Here is a 17550-nt window from a genome sequence, read left to right as displayed (position 1 = left end):
AAGAATAGAATTTAATTTTCTAAGTTGTTTTGGGTTATTTTTTTTACATGTTTTTTTTTTTTTCTTAGAAGAGTTTCTTAAAGTGAATTTGTTGTGATATTACTTTTATTATGTTCTTGTTTGCTGTTTGTGGTATATTTATTTTTGTGGATTTTTCTTTTTTCTACAGTTTATGTGTATGCATGCTATATTAGGAAATGGAGTTCATTTACATCGATTGTGTTTTGTGAGGTTAGGCAAATCTGTGTGTGTGTGTGTGTGTGTGAGTGAGTGAGTGTGTGTGTGTGAGTGAGTGAGTGTGTGTGAGTGAGTGAGTGAGTGTGTGTGTGTGTGAGTGAGTGAGTGTGTGTGAGTGAGTGAGTGAGTGTGTGTGTGTGTGAGTGAGTGAGTGAGTGAGTGAGTGTGTGTGTGAGTGTGTGTGTGTGTGTGTGTGTGTGTGTGTGTGTGTGTGTGTGTGTGTGTGTGTGTGTGTGTGTGTGTGTGTGTGTGTGTTTGGGGATGTGTGGATAGCTAGTTTTAGAAGGGGAGGGAGGGAGAATGTGTGAGTGTTTAGTGGGAGCAGATGTGTATGGCAGTCTCTGGTTTTTTGAGGTAGTGGGCAAAATGGATGTTTTTTGAGGTGGCAGGCAGGATAGTGTGTGTTTTTAAGGTTGGCAGCTAGGTGTGTTTTTTGAAGAGAAGAGGGATGGTGAGTTTTTTGAGGTGGGGAAGGTGGGAGTACATTAGGTTAGATCTCAAAGGTTGCAAGCCAGGTATGCTTGGTTCTTAGTGCTCACATTTCCGGTATTGTTTTTTTTTTCCAGGTTTTTGGATGATTTTGTTTGAATGGGGATAGTGATTTGTTTGCTTTCACTACACTTTGCAATAAGTGCCAAACATATAAAGAAATCCAAATCAGACTTTGTAAGGGCCAAATAACCTAACCTTGTTTCCTGTCCAAATGGCAGTCGAGTCAGAAGGCTCGACTGCCATTGTCAAGGCTGTGGGGGATGCAACTTCTGCCCTTTCATTTTTCCACCTCTTGCAATCATAACATTTCCTAAAGATAAGAAAACTTTAGATATAGAGATAAAAAAACTGGCAAAACAGACCTTTTGGCAGTTTTCTCTTCCAACTCATGTATAGATGACCACGGCAGATCTCTTCCCACCATTCTACAAACTATCAATGATATACATTCTGTGATTGCCAAAAGGACATCAGAAATGCTCAGTAGCTTTGATATCAATAAGTCTCCTGACCCTGATAGAATTCCACCATTCTTATTCAACAGCATATCTCTTAGCTAACCTCACCAAATGATTGGTGAGGTTGGCTAGGAGATATGCTTTCACACACACACACACACACACACACACACACACACACACACACACACACACACACACACACACACACACACACACACACCTTATCCTTTACATCAAAGACCTCTCTCTCTCTCTCTCTCTCTCTGCCATCCAATCCTATGAATAGCTTTGCTGACAATAATGCTCTACATTCCTCTTTCTCATTTTCTAAATCCTTGTAATGCACAGATAATTAGCAGTTCAAAATTTTCCAGTTGTACTAAAAGCTTGTGCTTCTGAACTTGGACCCATCTTGTGCTAACTTTCCAAGATGTCATACTCATTCAGTATTTATCTAGTAGCTTGGAAGTAAGCTCTTATCCAGTCTCCCCCCCCCTCCAAAAAAAGGGAGATAAACATTAACCATTATCCTGTCACACTGATATTATTCTCTAAAATAACAGAAAGGTCATCAACAGAGCTAACTGCTTCACCACTTGGAGACTCACCAACTTCTTAGTGATCACCAATACAGATTCAGCCATTCTCATTCCACAGCATATCTCCTAGCCAATCTCACCCATGTTTGGACACAGGCCATGGAAAAGTTTGAAGAAATTCAGTCAGTCTTGATATTTCTAAGGCATTTGATTGAGTCTAGCATAATGGCTTTCTTACTAACCTGCCATCGTATGGCATTCCTCCTTCCCTCTGTGAATGGATTGCCAGTTCATTCTCCAGGCAAACATTGAGATTCATGGTGGATAGTTTCCTTTCATCAGATTTTTCAATCAATGCTGGTGTTCCTCAGAGCACTATGCTTTGACCTACACTCTTCCTCTTTTACATCAATGATCTTCTCTCTCTTCCTCTCTTTCTCTCTCTCTCTCTGACATGCAATCCAATTCATAACTTTGTTGACAACAATACTTCTACTCCTCTTTTTCATTTTCAAAAACTTGTAATGCTCAGGTAATTAGAACATCAAGATATTCTTTAAGCTAATGCCTTAATCTTTGATATCCTTGCCATTGATTTGAGCCATCAAATGTGTCATTGATTTAGTTGGCTAAGAAGTGAAAGAATTGAGATGTGCAAGGGAAGAAAAAGGAGGGGAAAGGTAAGAAGAGAGTTTGTATGAACACTGCATGATAAGAACAACTTGAGGAGAGTGTGATAAAACTGTTTCCCAAGGGCAAAGATTAAGGATGCTAGTGAGTATGCTAGGATGAAGAGAGAGAGAGAGAGAGAGAGAGAGAGAAATTGCAAAATGATAATTTTCACGCACATTGATCTAGCAGATGAAAAGTATAAGAAAAGATATGAAAGTGTTACTGGTACAAGTGTATAAGGAGAGTGAGAGAGAGTAAAGCGTATGAGTTTGCTACCACAGTATGATAGAGGTAAGATGAGAAGAGTGGCCATGATTGTCAGTCAATGCCTAGCTTGTTTAAGAGAAATCGTGTGCAGTTTGTGGATGTGTGGAGCAAGTTCAATAGGTAAAAAGGACTTATATACAACAAATGGTTTGCATTTGAATGGCTTTTAAGTAAGGTATCAGGAGAAATTGTTGTTCAGTGAAAGTGTAGAAGTGCAGTCATAGAAACTAGAGTGTTTACTAGAGTGAGGAAAGCATGTGTGTGTGTGTGTATGCATGTGTGTGTGTGTGCCAGAAGCTTTGAGGCAAGTGAGTGAGACAATGATCAATTTATGAGTTACAAAAGTTAATTGACAAATGGACAAGAATGAATATGATAGGAACATAAGCAATTAAAGGAGAAAAAATAGGATTTACACAGAAGACTTTTTTTCAATACAGACAGGAAGGGAGAGAACAAAGAGTCATCCCTGGAAATAGTGTAAAAGTATGGTTAGGTATGAGAAATATATTTTTTGTTAGAGGGTGGTGAATGGATGGAAAGTTTTGCCAGAGCCTTTTTTTTTATATTTATCCCACATATGAGAGGTACAAGAATTTCGAGTACAACAGTGACATGTGTAAGGTCTAGACAGGATTGAGAAAGAAGAAATCCATTGAGATTTTAAACAGTTTGAGCTTGAAGTTGTCGAGAAAAACATTATGAGGAGGAAAAGCATGTTTGATGTGTTTGCAGTTGTACTGAAAAGATCTTGAGAAGCTTCTGCTCTTGTTTTAACAGGCTCAACAACAAGTGGAAAAATAATATTTGCCAATTCACTGCAGCAATGACCATGGAAGTACCTGTAGAAAAGAGAAGACAGAACTGAACCATTGCATCTGTGAAACTGCATCCTCACAAGTTCACTTCATCTGAAGTGAGCTTGTGAGGGAAGGATCATTTATGAGCCAAATCGCTCCTTTGGACAGTATCATGAATTTTTAAGGAATTTTTTGGTACACCACCCCGAGTCTGTGAAACAGTATTCTAAGGATGGGTGAATTCAGGGTTTGTATAGGGTGGGTGTAAAATAGCTTCTTGTGCAGAAAAGAATGCCTAGTTTTTTAGAGACGAAGTAGCTACTGTATAAAGTGTTTGTGTCAGGAGAAGCTGGAGGTAAATGTCAGTCAAGGAGAGATAACTCATCCTGTCTGGTGATGTGTGTATTATAGAGGATAAGATAAGGTAATAAGGTGAGCTGAGATCTGTTTTGTGAGTGAAAAGGCAGCACTGTATTTTGGTAGCACTGAAAGAGACCAGGTTTTCCTTGCCCCAGTGAGGGCTAGTATGGAGCTCGGTGCTTTAAATACTGACCTCCATACTATTCCCCAATGAGGTGATCACAATTGGTTGGTAGTTGGATGGTATGTTTTTTCTCCCTTTCTTGGAATGGGTGAGATATATGCTTTCTTCCATGAGATGAGAAAAGTGCCAGCTGAGTAAAGAAAATTAAAGAGATAATAATGAATGGGTGTTAGCTCTGGAACACAGCATTTGAGTATAACAGGAGAGATGCTTTCGGGACTAGATGACTTTGTAGTGTTCAAGAATAATGTCTAATATTCTTCTAGTATTTTTGATGAAAGACCATAGAAGGCATATTGCGCTTAGTTGCAGGGATAGAAGGAGGTGATTTGGGTACTTTCGGTGCTATAACAGTGAAGCCATTTCGAATGGAGAGAGAGAGAGTTGGAAGTGCAGGTGAACAGAAGTTGCATCCATTGGCGTTTGTGAGAGACCAGAGGACAGGCTTCCATTTGGACAAAAGACAAGTTTTTGGCTATTGTCTTTATGAAGTAGTTAGATTTGTTGATAGCTGTTTTACATTTACTGCATGCTTCTGCACAAGCTGAATAAGAAGCTGGGGGCTCTTGTGAGTTGTGAATACCTCATTGGTGAATTAATTCAAGGAGAAGTATGACAGATATTGTGTGAATAATGGCTAGCACAGCCTCTCACAATAAGTCTTTTGTGGACATGCTGGAGCAAATAATAATAATAATAACACTTTGATACTATTTACATACAGGTAACCATCGTATAACGCGAATGTTAGGTTCCACAAAAATGCCACGTTATATAAATCGCGTTATGCGAGACTCAGGTCACATAGAAAAAGTAGGGTTAGGTTTCCAAAATAGTTTTTTTTTTTTTTTTAAGATTATATAAACAATGACATATCTGACAAAAAAATATTTTTATTTAATTCAGGTAATTCATGTAAGTTAAGAAAACAAATAAACTATGAAACAAATACATAGTATAAAATTATAAAAAATTATAAATTGTACGTAAACTTCATTGCACATAATACATAAATGTTTTAGGCAAAATAAAATAAAAGTGTATATTTTAATTGTCCCGGGTTTCGGCACCAGAGCCTGTGTAGCTCAGTGGATGTGGTGTTTACACACCACGGTGCTTGGCCGCACGAAGGAAGACTTGGTTTCGAGTCTAGTTGGCGACTAGAGGAAATTTTTCTAAGCCTTCTTTCGACCGGTTCCCGAGTTAGTCGATCTCTGGCACAGGCAAGCGGGTTTTTCCTCCTGGAAACTCGGGTTTTTCGTCCCGTAAACTCAAGAAAATCGACCGTAGAACCCACATTATTTCAGACATTAAATATATTGTGTTAGGGTTACGGACCATGAGATGGCGGCACATTTGAGCCGTCTCTCTTCACTGTGTACTGCTTAATTAGTGATAGCCTTGGGCCATCTATCTCTGATTGGTACCAGTGGAGATTGAACTGCCCACTCAGTCTCCAAAAGTTAGATAGGGCTAAATGGCCTCGCCTACTCCCCGTATATGGGAATAAAAAAGGTGTTAGATGATTTTTTTTTTTTTTTAAATTTTAATTGTCATCACTCTCTTCAAAACTAACTTTTCATAGATATTCTTTATTTACGAGTGGCCAGACGTCATCATCACTTGAAATCTCTTGGACATCATTTGTATAATTCTCATTGCATACTTCAGTTGGTTTAGTTATCAATAAGTCAGTAATAAGATCTTGCTTACCACTATGCTGCAATTTTTTATTAAGTTCATAATATGGAGCTAAACAAATATCCAATTGTCTCGTGAACTTTCTGGAGCGCTCCATTGAGAGATCATTATCCATAAAATAATTTTCTTGCCAAGTCCCATCCTTCTGCTAATTTCTTTAAACTAAATTCTTTAACGGATTCATCAAAATCTTCAGCAGAACTTTCCCCGCCATTTGGTTCGACGTGTCATCTATTAATTGTACCAGTTCCTCCTCATTTAAATCTATTTCCCCATCAATTAATTCACTAATTTCGTTTTCAACCATATTGCAAAAGTGCTCTAAGTGGCCATTACTATAAAAATCTTTTTTATAGTAATGGAAGCATTACATATTGTATGTAACTCACCCAAAAAATAAAGTGCTCAGCTTGAGATTAACACACTTATGATTTTTAATGCGCTTTCCTGGCAGAAAAAGACAATTTTCAACAATAAATACTTGATATGGTAAACAATTGCCGTACATGCATGCTAAAGAGTATTTACTCTAATATAAATTCACTACTTATAACTATATGCGTGATACGAGCAGACGCAAATTTAACAAAGATAAAATTTGATTTTTAAGTCGCGTGTTGAAAAAGATATGAAACGATAAAGGGTTACTACAGTTTGTAGACCATCTTATATCGAAACCGCGTTGTATAAGTACTGCATTCAACCAGAGTTACTACAATTTGTAGACCGTGTTATATCGAAACCGCGTTGTATAAGTACCACGTTATACGAGGGTTATTATCTGTATTCTTTACTTATGAATAAAAGAATCCAAGCACATTCTTTCTCTTAAAACAATACTGCCTTATAACTGTTTATCAGAATAAAGTCTGCTACATTGAGATTGACAGAAGAATTCTTTGAAGTCTAGCATTATCCCTTACTTTATCACTGTCTTCCATCACTTTATCACCATTATAAGCAACATTAAAGTATGTGTGTGTTGCATTGAAATACATCTATTCTACTTACGTTTCGGAGTGGTGTTGAGTAACATGAAACATGTAACAGGTCAGTCAGCTTCGATGAATGTTTGGAAAGACATGAATTTGAATGTTCTCTAGGACATGAAGAACAACATCAGGGCTTTACAACCGAAGGTGAGTTAGCTGGTCTCATACAGGAGTGAAGTTTTTTTGTCCTGCATCCAGGCAAAGTGACCAGGACAATACATGCAGTTTATACGAAAATATTTATTTAGGCACAAGACTAACGACCTGATCCTAAAAAGTTATGGTTATGAAAGATAATATTAGCAGGTCATAGGCCTTTAAGGCCTGTAGGTACTGTGGATTATTGTTAATGAAGTCTTTTTCAGATCTCCTGCTAAGAAGACTGACCTCCAATTCTATATTAAAAGAGAACACATTGATAATAATTTTATAATTTCACTATAATATAAAATAATATGTATTAAATAACAATATTTTCTGCACAAATATATATATTATAAATTATGTTTTAAAATGACCAAATATTGATTAGTAAATTAAGTACAACTTCATTTTAGTTTAAAAATAAAAAAAACATAAATGTGTAATTAAGAAATATTTTGAAAACGTATTTAGTCACATCTTAATACAGAACAGTCTGCAATAAGAATGAAAAATAACATACATTGCTCCTTACCCCAATCTCTACAACGAGAGCATCAATGACACTACCAATCACAGTGATGAAATCAAATGTATTCCAAGGATCTTTAAAAAAATTCTGCAAAATGGGTAGAAAGGTTTGTGTTTCATATATAATTGAAGTACTTTAAATATTGATATAACATCCAAAGTGAATAATTTATAAAACTTAAAATAGTTGATAACAAAATAAAAATTAAACAATCTTTGTGAATGTGGTTTAACAGAAATGTTATTATTATTATTATCACATCAACCTTCATGCAGTCTGCAGATTCATAGTAGGAGGTTTTTCCAATGAAGGCATATTTATCATATTGAAACTTAAAATCCTTAACACTCCCAGCATTCCAGTACATTCTAGTAACGGGTTCCTTTTCACCTACAATTCTCAATATAAAAAAAGTTGTGTAAAGATGTGGTAAAGAATACCACACCTTTACACAACTTCTAGGAATGGTACCTGGTTCTTACCCTCTCACCTTCTATTTTTATAATCCCTTCTGTATTAATTGAATAAAATCTACTCATTAACTTAAATATCTCTATCATCTCATCTCTTTTTTGCATATCCACCAAACTGCAATTTACTTGGCCAAGTGATTAGCATATCAGCTCTCCAGCCAAAAAGGCTGCGGGTTCGAATCTTGCCATGGGCATGGATGTTTATGATTGCCTGTGAGAATACTAGTGGTGATGGTGGGCAGCAGATGGCATTAGTGTAGATGATGATGGTAGTTGCAGTTTGCTCTAGTTAGTGGATTGAGTGATGGAGACGAAGAGTTGTAGAGTAGGTGACCTCCCTCAAAGAGTCTTTGGACTCCTTGAGATGTCACGTAATAATAAATTCCGGAGATGATATTGCTTTTGCTGCTTATCTCTGGACCATGTCCAGTTAATATTAAAACTGCATCACTACTTATTTGTCCAAGCTAAAAGTCTATTTGAATCTTCCTGAAGGGAAATAATGTCAAAATGATGTCAAATGTTTACATCATTAGCAAACAACTGAATATCTCCAGTCAATCCACATGAAATATTAACAAATGAGTTAAAAAGTAGTAGTCCAAGAATAATCAATGAAGCATACCGCTAGTTAAATTCCGTTTTTAAGACATTACTTCATCATAGACAACTTGCTGGTATTCAGAGAGCCAATCTCAAAAGAATCTAACCACTAATTATAATTTGCTTACGCTTGGAATCGCTGAACTTTATATAGTTTCTATATTCGGCATGAAACTCTTTGAGTTTCTCATTCGGCTAAGAAACAATATGGGATATAATATCCCTTAACTTAAACAAGAATCTAACCACTCTTAACTATTCTCATCCTATACAACTTGTACATGAACCTATCATGAAGTAATCTATCAAATGCTTTTATAAAGTCCAAGAAATTACTGTATATGAATCTCTGCTATCAAATACACATTCGACACCTTATCATAAAATGCAAGTAGATTGCTAAAACAAGACATCCCCCTTTATAAACCTATGCTAACCCATAATAAAGATGAATTATCCATCAGACCAATAGTGTATTCAATTCCTAACTAATCTCTCCAATATCTTTACTACAACTGAAGATATCTTCTTTTTCTTCTTCTTTTCAGCCATTTTCTGTCCACTGCTGGACAAAAGCCTCCTCCAGTTCCTTCCACCTTTCTCTGTTCTTGGCAATGTTGACCAATTTTCATGACAAAATTTGACAATTCACCACTCCACCTTCTTTTAGGACATCCTTGGCCTCATTTCCCTTCTTTTGGAATCCAGTTGATATATATAGGTCTATAAATGGAAACTTCAGTCCCAGAATATTATATTGGCTTTTTTTCATTCACTCCTGAGGAACCTTTCCCACAGCAAGACTTTCATTAAATAATCAGGTCAGCTAACTCTTTTTGCATATTCCTTAAAAATACATGGTGATATGTCATCCATTCTCACAGCCTTATTAACATCTAACCAAACCTAACAAATGATAGACCTCTGATTCTTTCACTTGCAATTCCTCTAATATCTGCCTCCCTTCTACATGTTATACAGCATTATTTACACCAGTGTGATGCACACTGATAAAGTACTAATTAAATAACTCTACTATGCCCCTTGAAATAGTCACCCTGCTACTCTAAGTCAGATTTGTCACCCGTGTGACCTTTCCATAATTATTCTTCCTCTTGCTTTCCATACAGCAATCAGGATTTTCTTTGAATTACCCTTGCCTTGACTGGCCAATCTCCTCTCATACTGAACTGTTTTCTTTTTCTTTCTTTCATGCCTATCACCTATCTAGCCTGCACTTTATGCAAATGATTGCCACTGTTCTGTCTTATGCCTCCTCCATAGCATCTTCATTTTCAATGTCACTTGTCTGATTTCACTATTCATCCTTTCATTCAGTGAATTTGAACTGTAACCAGCTCTGATTATATTCAATTTCTGGAGTCAGCTACCACTTGAGATAAAAACTTTAATAATAAAATTCAGTATTTGATTGTTATTATTAAGGTCATCTTCAGGAATAATACACATCTATATACACATGACTAAATCACAGCAAATAGCAATATACCATAGTAAACTACATCATGTCTACAACTACTTAACTTGCCTCTTATGGTAAAATTAAATAAATAAATATAAAATAAAACACTAAAAAAATAATACGGAAATAAAAAATTGGATCACTTTTCATTCATTTCACTCCTACTCTATTTATTCACTTAACGCTTGGTGTGCAGCTATGCACTGCTTGTGAAATCAACAAATTCACTCTCCCTGTTTCTATACACTATCTCTTTCCTTCCAATCTATATCCAATAAATAAACTTTCCCTTTTTGGATCACCTTCATTTTACATGCCCAACTAATTTGCTTAATCATTTCATAATTCCTTTCTACATTCTGTGGTGAATAACAACATCCTATTAGATATAAGTATGTGATACAGAGAAAAAGAGCATTGTGGAGGCAGCATAAGAGAAGTGGAAATAACCAATTTCATGAGATCTACAAAGACTAGGCAAGGAGGGTGACTTGGTTGGTGAGAGTAGCTAAAGAGAGGTATGAACAGCAGTTAGCTAATGAAGCCAAAAAGAATCCTAGGGAGTTCTTTCGATATGTAGCCAGCAAAAGAAAGAATGATTATGGAAGGATGACACTGATTTTAGAAAATAGTATAAAGACAGCTGTTGCAGAATGTGTGGTGGAGATACTTAATGAGTAGTTCATAAAGATCTTTCAATCTTGTGAATGTGATTTCATGGAGAGATTGAGAGCAGTTGATGATGGGGAGGAGAGACTGTAAGTGAGCAACAGGTGTTGGGGGAGTTGAGTAAACTAGATGTAAATAAGGCTGTGGGACTTGATAATATATCACTGCATATTCCGAAGGAATGTGCCAGGGAGTTGACACCTGCCTTGACATATTTTTTTAAAACGAGTCTTGCACTTGGTCAGGTTCCTAAGGAGTGGAAGGAGGGCAAGATTGTGCCACTTCATAAAGGAGGTAATCGAACTCAAGCATCAAACTATAGGCCTATCTCTGTGGCAGGTGTTGTGGTTAAGTTGTTGGAGAAGCTTGTGAGAACTAGGATCCAGAGTTGGGTTGACAACAATGGTATTATCTTTGATGGATAGCATGGATTTGCTAAACGGAGGTCATGTTTTATTAATCTACTTACTTATTACAATAAAGTGACTGCTTCCTTGGACAGAGGAGAAGGATACACACTAATATACTTGGATTTTGCAAAAGCTTTTGATAGAGTACCTCATGATAAGTTGCCAGTCAAATTAGAGCAGATGGGGTTGGATATTAGATTAGTGCATTGAATTGGAGACAGGCTATCTGATAGGCATCGACAAGTTGTGTACGGGGTGTGATATCCCGGAAAAGGAAAGTCCCTAGTGGAGTGCCTCAGGGGTCTGTTTTAGGGCCATTACTATTTAACTTGTATATTAATGATATTGGCGAAGATTTGGATGGAGATATTCAGTTGTTTGCAGATGATGCAAAGTTGGGACGAACCATGAAGAGTAGCCAAGATGTTGTGGCCTTGCAAGAAGACTTGAATAAATTGAGTGATTGGGCATGGAAATGGTGATGTGAGTTCAATGTTGCAAAATGTAAGGTTTTAAAATTTGGAAAACAAAGATGGGATGTAGAATTTATACTTGGTGAGAATATATTGTTGGAGGTGGAGGAAATAAGAGATCTGGGGGTGATAGTGGATAAGGATCTAAAATTTAGGGGACACATTGCCAAAATTGTGAAGACAACACAAAGGCTTCTGGGAATGATGCAGAGGACACTGACATGTAGAAGTAAGAAGATTCTTGTTCCATTGTATAAGGTTTTGATTAGGCCACACATGGACTATTGTGCCCTGATTTGGTCACTGGGTTTTCAGAAGGATGAAGAGATGTTGGAAAGGGTCCAAAGGTGACTGACTAAGGTAGTTTCTGACCCCTGGAATGCCGAGTATGAGGAAAGATTGAGAAGATGTAATTTGAAGAGTCCAGTGGACAGGAGGAAGAGGGGAGATATGATAGAGACCTACAAGTTGGTAAGGGGTTGTCATTATAAGATCAATGGTGGAGAAGTTCTACAGAGAATAGTGGGAGATCAGGGTAGAACCAGAGGTCATCTCTGGAAACTGTATAAAGAGGGTGTGAGTAATGGAGTGAGAGGCAGGTTTTTTTCATTCAGAGTTGTGTATGATTGGAATGCCTTGCCTGAGAGTGTGGTGTCTGCAAGGAGTTTGAGTGTGTTTAAGACATGGTACGATGAGATGTGTGTGTGATAAAAGGACCTCCCAGATGAGTCTTTGACTCCATGAGGTCTTGGGTTAATAATAATAATAATATATCAGTACAATTAGAAAATATTTTTCACAATCCAGTTATATGCAGAAAACAATACTAAACATTGTGTGAATTAAAATGTTTAACAAAACTGATAGTAATAAAAATAATTATTAACCAACTCTCATTATTCAAAAGCAGCTCTATTTGGGATTCATTCAATGAGTTAATCTCATTTCGTTATTATTATTAATTGACACCTCCAGGGACTCATCGAGGGAGGTCACCTACTCTATAACTCTCCGTCTCCACCACTCAACCTCATCCACAAACCGCCTCATCTACACCAATGCCATCTACTGTCCACCATCACCACTATTATTTTCACAGACAATCACAAACATCCATGCCCATGGCGGGATTCAAACCCGCAGCTTTTTGGCTAGAGAGCGGATACGCTAACCACTCGGCCAACCAGGCTGCAATTGGTTTATAATTATTTTTATTACTATCAGTTTTGTTGAACATTTTAATTCACACTATATTTAGTATCATTTTCTGCATATAATTGGATTGCGAAAAATATTTTCTCCTTTAAATAATGTGCTTAGTCACAGAGTTATAGAATACATACCAGTTCCAAAATCTGATATTCATTAGTAGGGGATAAACAGCTGACAACAAAACTGGTATGTATTACACTGTAAATAAGATAAAAATCTTGGGAAATATTTAAGAATTCTTTTAGAGAACCTCTCGCAACAAGTAATGTGATGCAACATATTATAATGCAATCAACATCTTAAGATGATGAAACGTTGTTACAGTTGTAACATTTTTAATTTCAATCAGAAGGTTGCCTAATCAATGAGAGGCTCAGGCCAAACCCAATATTTTATATTTCTTTTCCCAAGCATTTTAAAGAGACTGCAATGCAGACAGACAAGTGAGATGTCAGTTCAATGTTTCTAAATACATGATTCAACTAGTTTGTACTTTGAAATAATGTCTATTTGTGTTCCCTGCCTAAGCTTGTCAAGTACCTAGCACAAAAGTTGCAGTGTCTGAGACAATTCACCACTAGTATCAGAATACAAAAAAGAAATAAGAATCAAGTATGAAGCAGTTTTCTCGATAATTCTGGTTCTCTTAATCAACCACATACTGAAGTGTAAATATGGATATAGATAACAGATTAATAAGATGGATAAGAAATTGTTTGTCTTAAAGATAGAACAAGTTGTGTATTAAAAGGGGGAATGGAAGTCAATCACTCAAAAAATGCAACAAGTGGCATACTGAGGGTTTTGTTTTTGAACTAATACAGTTCCACTTATAGTAATATTTCATACAGAAGAAAACAATGATTGATTGAACAAGAGTCATGTTGTGAAGTTCTCTACATGGATAGAAAAATCTGAACTCCAATGTGGACTACATAGTTAAAGAGTCAGCAAAGGAAAGAAGAAAGTGCATTGAAAGTTGCAACAAGTAAGTCAGCATGTGCACTGAAAGAATACAGAATAAAATGTAAACAAGTGAAGCAGGGTGGAAAAGTAGTTGAACAAAAGTGATAGGAAGCCTTTTGCAAGAATATTATTATTATTATGCTCCTCCAAAGAGCCCAAGGATTTATTGAGGGGGTCCATTTAGACACTCATACTTAATGGGCGGTTTTAATTATGGCAGTATACACTGGAATGAAGAGATAGGATTTGGGAATAAGAAAAATAAATTTCTTGATTTCCTTGAGAGAATAGGTCTTACAGGAGGACTTCTATAGATTGTATGAATGGGCAGGTAAATGGAACTTTCAGTTCAATGTTGCAAAGTATAAGGTTTTGAAATCATAACAAAATTTGGTAAGTAACAATGTAATGCAAAGCATACACTTGATGGGAAAACTCTAAAGGAGGTAGAGATGAGAGATCTGGGATTTGTGGTGAACAAGGACCTAAAATTCAGGGGTCATAACTGAGTGAGCCAAGTGCTGTGGACGTACCTAAGAAGAGCTCCTGATTCAGATAAGTTATTCTGGGAATAATTAATTATATATGCATAATTGTTGAGTAAGAGCGGCTGTAAATGTTGTGCGCTACTGGTATTATTAGTGTGGGGGATTTTTCTTGCCTAAACTTAATTACGAAATCATTATTATTAGACCTAGTAACCTGCAGGGGGAAAAAAAAAAATGGCGGCAGCATTGTCATTCCATGATTTTAATTTAGATTTCAGTCATTTCGTTAAGTGTGAGGTCTGCTATATGTATTCCTTCAATTACATAAATGATTTGTGGATGTTTAGCACGGATGGAAGAAGGGTGTGTGCGAAGTATGACTTGAATGAGGAACTGATGAATGCAGATATGAAATTGATGACAGAAAGTGTTAGTAACGATTGTGTTGCAAGTGCACGTTTGAAAGAGAAGGATGGTGATAAGAGAGGCAAAAAAATGTTAAAAAATGAGAAAAAAAGAAAAAGAGTGATTTGAAAACCATAATGGATGTTAAAAGGGAGGAAAGTGAGGTGAGAGTGGAGTAAAGAAATGAAACTGAGAGAACGAATGAAAGTAGAAATGGCGTGATGCAGAAAATCGCAAGTGAAAAAAAATCGAAAGAATAAATGACCGTGAAAAAAGAATGAATGATGGCGAAAGTTGGATGCATGTTGGACTGAAAGTACTGAAACAAAGAAAGATGAATGAGAGAGAAAGTAAGAAGAGGGGGTCGAAAGTTAGAAAGATTTAATGATAGAGAGAATGTGTCGCGAGATTCGGTAAGTGAATTGGATTGGATGAGGCAAGAAATGAAATGGTTGCGGAATGAAATTAAGAGAATTCAGGTCAAAACTATTAAAATAAATCATGATGGCATGAAAGAGTTAACGAAAGATGAGCGAGTGACATTGTATGGCGACTCCATTATTAAAGGTCTGCTAGAGGATAAAATGCACAAGGTATGTTTACCAGGCGGTAAAATGAGTAGAGTAATTGAAGCATTGAATATGAGGTGGGAGCGAGCAAAAGAGTTAATTGTATTAATTGGTACAAATGATTTGAGAGACAACAAAGAGCATGTCAAAATGAATGTCAGGAGGCTGCTTGGAAAGATCAAAGAGAATAGTGTGACAGGAAGGGTAGTCAGTGTGTTTCGTAGGTATGATTGTGGTGAAATAAGGCGGAGAGCAAGGATTATGAATGATATTCTGGCTGAAATGTGTGAGGAGATGGGAGTACAGTTTGTTAATGTGTGGAATGAGTTTGATGGACGAAGTGAGCTGTATGGGAGCGATGGACTGCATTTGAGTGGTTATGGCGTGAGTCGCTTGGAGAGACTGCTGCTGGAAGGTAGAGAAGTGAATAGAGAGAGAACGAATCAGATCGAGAGGGGAGTGATGTGGAAGAGCAGGAGAGTAAGACAGGAGAGATTGAAGAAGTGGAAATGAATGGGGAATGAGTGGTATGAGTATAGACAATGAGAGAATGGGTGTGCAAGAGGAGCAGGGAAACGGGGAGGCTCAGGGTGGACAGGGGTACACAGCGTGAGAAAGGTGGATGCTCCAAGAGAAAGTGAGAGCATTTGTAGGCAGGAAAGAAATGAGATGACCAGGGATCAAGAGGAAACAGATGAAATTGAAAAGGGTTCTAAAATGAAGAAGCAGAAAGGGAAATGGCCCCAGTCCAGCATGGAGAGATCACATCAAGTGAGTGGTATCAGTGGAACTAGCTGTAGATCCAGAAATAAGCTGTCGTGTTTGTATACCAATGCTAGAAGTATAAGAAACAAGGCGGATGAAATGATTGCACTAATTGCGTCTGTTCACCCAAAGATTATCAGAATAAGTGAGACATGGTTATATGAGGACAACATCCTGACAGGAATAGAGATGGAAGGGTATGATATGTTTCATTAGGATAGAAGGGATAAAAAGGGGGGTAGTGCTATTGTTGATAGAGAAAGAGTTATGTCGATACAAGGTAGAGATGCAAGAGGGAAATAGGGCCATTGGTTTTGAGGCAGTATGGTGTGAGATAGAGGTGAATAGAATCAAATACTTGGCGGGATGTTGTTATAAACTTGGTAATGTGGATGGTGGTGACAGTGAAATGTATAGTCAAATAAGTCAAGGAAATAAGAAAAGGGTGATCATTATGGGTGATTTTAATTATGGTAATATAGACTGGAATGATGAGATAGCAACTGGAAGTAAAGAAAATGAGTTTCTTGAGTTTTTGAGGGATAATTACTTCAGACAGTATGTAACATAGGGCACACAAGGATTAAAGGTCTTGGATTTGGTCATCTCATCAGAGTATGTAATTAGAAATGAGGTGTCAAATCGTCCACCAATTGGTGAAAGTGACCATGAGGTGATTACCAGGGTGGTTGCCAGCAGTGCAATGTCCCCTGTGAAAAAAGGGTATATGTGAAACTACAAGGGGGGGGGGGGGTGATTATGAAGAACTCAAGAACAGCTTGCAGGAGTAGCATGGAATGAGGAGTTAGCTGGAAAAGAGATCAATGCAGCTTGGGGGATTCTCAAAAACTATTTAGTAGATGCAATGTCTAAATGTATTCCAAGGGTGAGAAGGTTAAATAAGGTGGGTGTGAGATGGATGAATAAAGAGATTAAGCATGCGATACAGAGAAAAAGGGCATTGTGGAGGCAGCATAAGAGAAGCAGAAGTAACCAATTTCATGAGGTCTACAAAGACCAGGCAAGGAGGGTGACTTGGTTGGTGAGAGTAGCTAAAGAGAGGTATGAACATCAGTTAGCTAATGAAGCCAAAAAGAATCCTAGGGAGTTCTTTCGATATGTAGCCAGCAAAAGAAAGAATGATTATGGAAGGATGACATTGATTGGAGGAAATGGTATAAAGAAAGCTGTTGCAGAATGTGTGGTGGAGATACTTAATGAGCAGTTCATAAAGATCTTTCAGTCTTGTGAATGTGACTTCATGGAAAGATTGAAAGCAGTTGATGATGGGGAGGAGAGACTGACTGTAAGTGAGCAAGAGGTGTTTGGGGAGTTGAGTAAACTAGATGTAAATAAGGCTGTAGGACTTGATAATATATCACCGCATATTCTGAAGGAATGTGCCAGAGAGTTGACACCTGCCTTGGCATATTTTTTTAATATGAGTCTTGCACTTGGTCAAGTTCTTAAAGAGTGGAAAGAGCAAGATTGTGCCACTTCATAAAGGAGGTGATCGAACTCAAGCATCAAACTATAGGCCTATCTGTGTGTCAGGTGTTGTGGTTAAGGAGAAGCTTGTGAGAACTAGGATCCAGAGTTGGGTTGACAACAATGATATAATCTTTGATGGGCAGCATGGATTTGCTAAAGGGAGGT

At 37.2% G+C, this 17550-nt stretch overlaps 1 protein-coding gene across 1 annotated transcript in view; it reads right to left on the bottom strand.

Moving 5' to 3' along the window:
- LOC150100847 (voltage-dependent calcium channel type A subunit alpha-1-like) overlaps positions 1-17550 on the bottom strand; it is a 1659894-nt gene that overhangs the window by 584503 nt on the left and 1057841 nt on the right. The window contains exon 32 of the mRNA XM_090401918.1: positions 7382-7465. Within this exon, the coding sequence (XP_090258044.1) occupies positions 7382-7465 (84 nt within the window). The remainder of the gene's footprint in view (positions 1-7381; positions 7466-17550) is intronic.

This window comes from Typopeltis vanoorti, chromosome 12, assembly GCF_054136105.1.
Source record: "Typopeltis vanoorti isolate ZY-2024b chromosome 12, IOZ_Tvanoo_1.0, whole genome shotgun sequence".
Classification (NCBI taxonomy): domain Eukaryota; kingdom Metazoa; phylum Arthropoda; class Arachnida; order Uropygi; family Thelyphonidae; genus Typopeltis; species Typopeltis vanoorti.
Note: the sequence above shows the minus strand (reverse complement) of the source record. Positions and strands in the feature narration are given on the sequence as shown.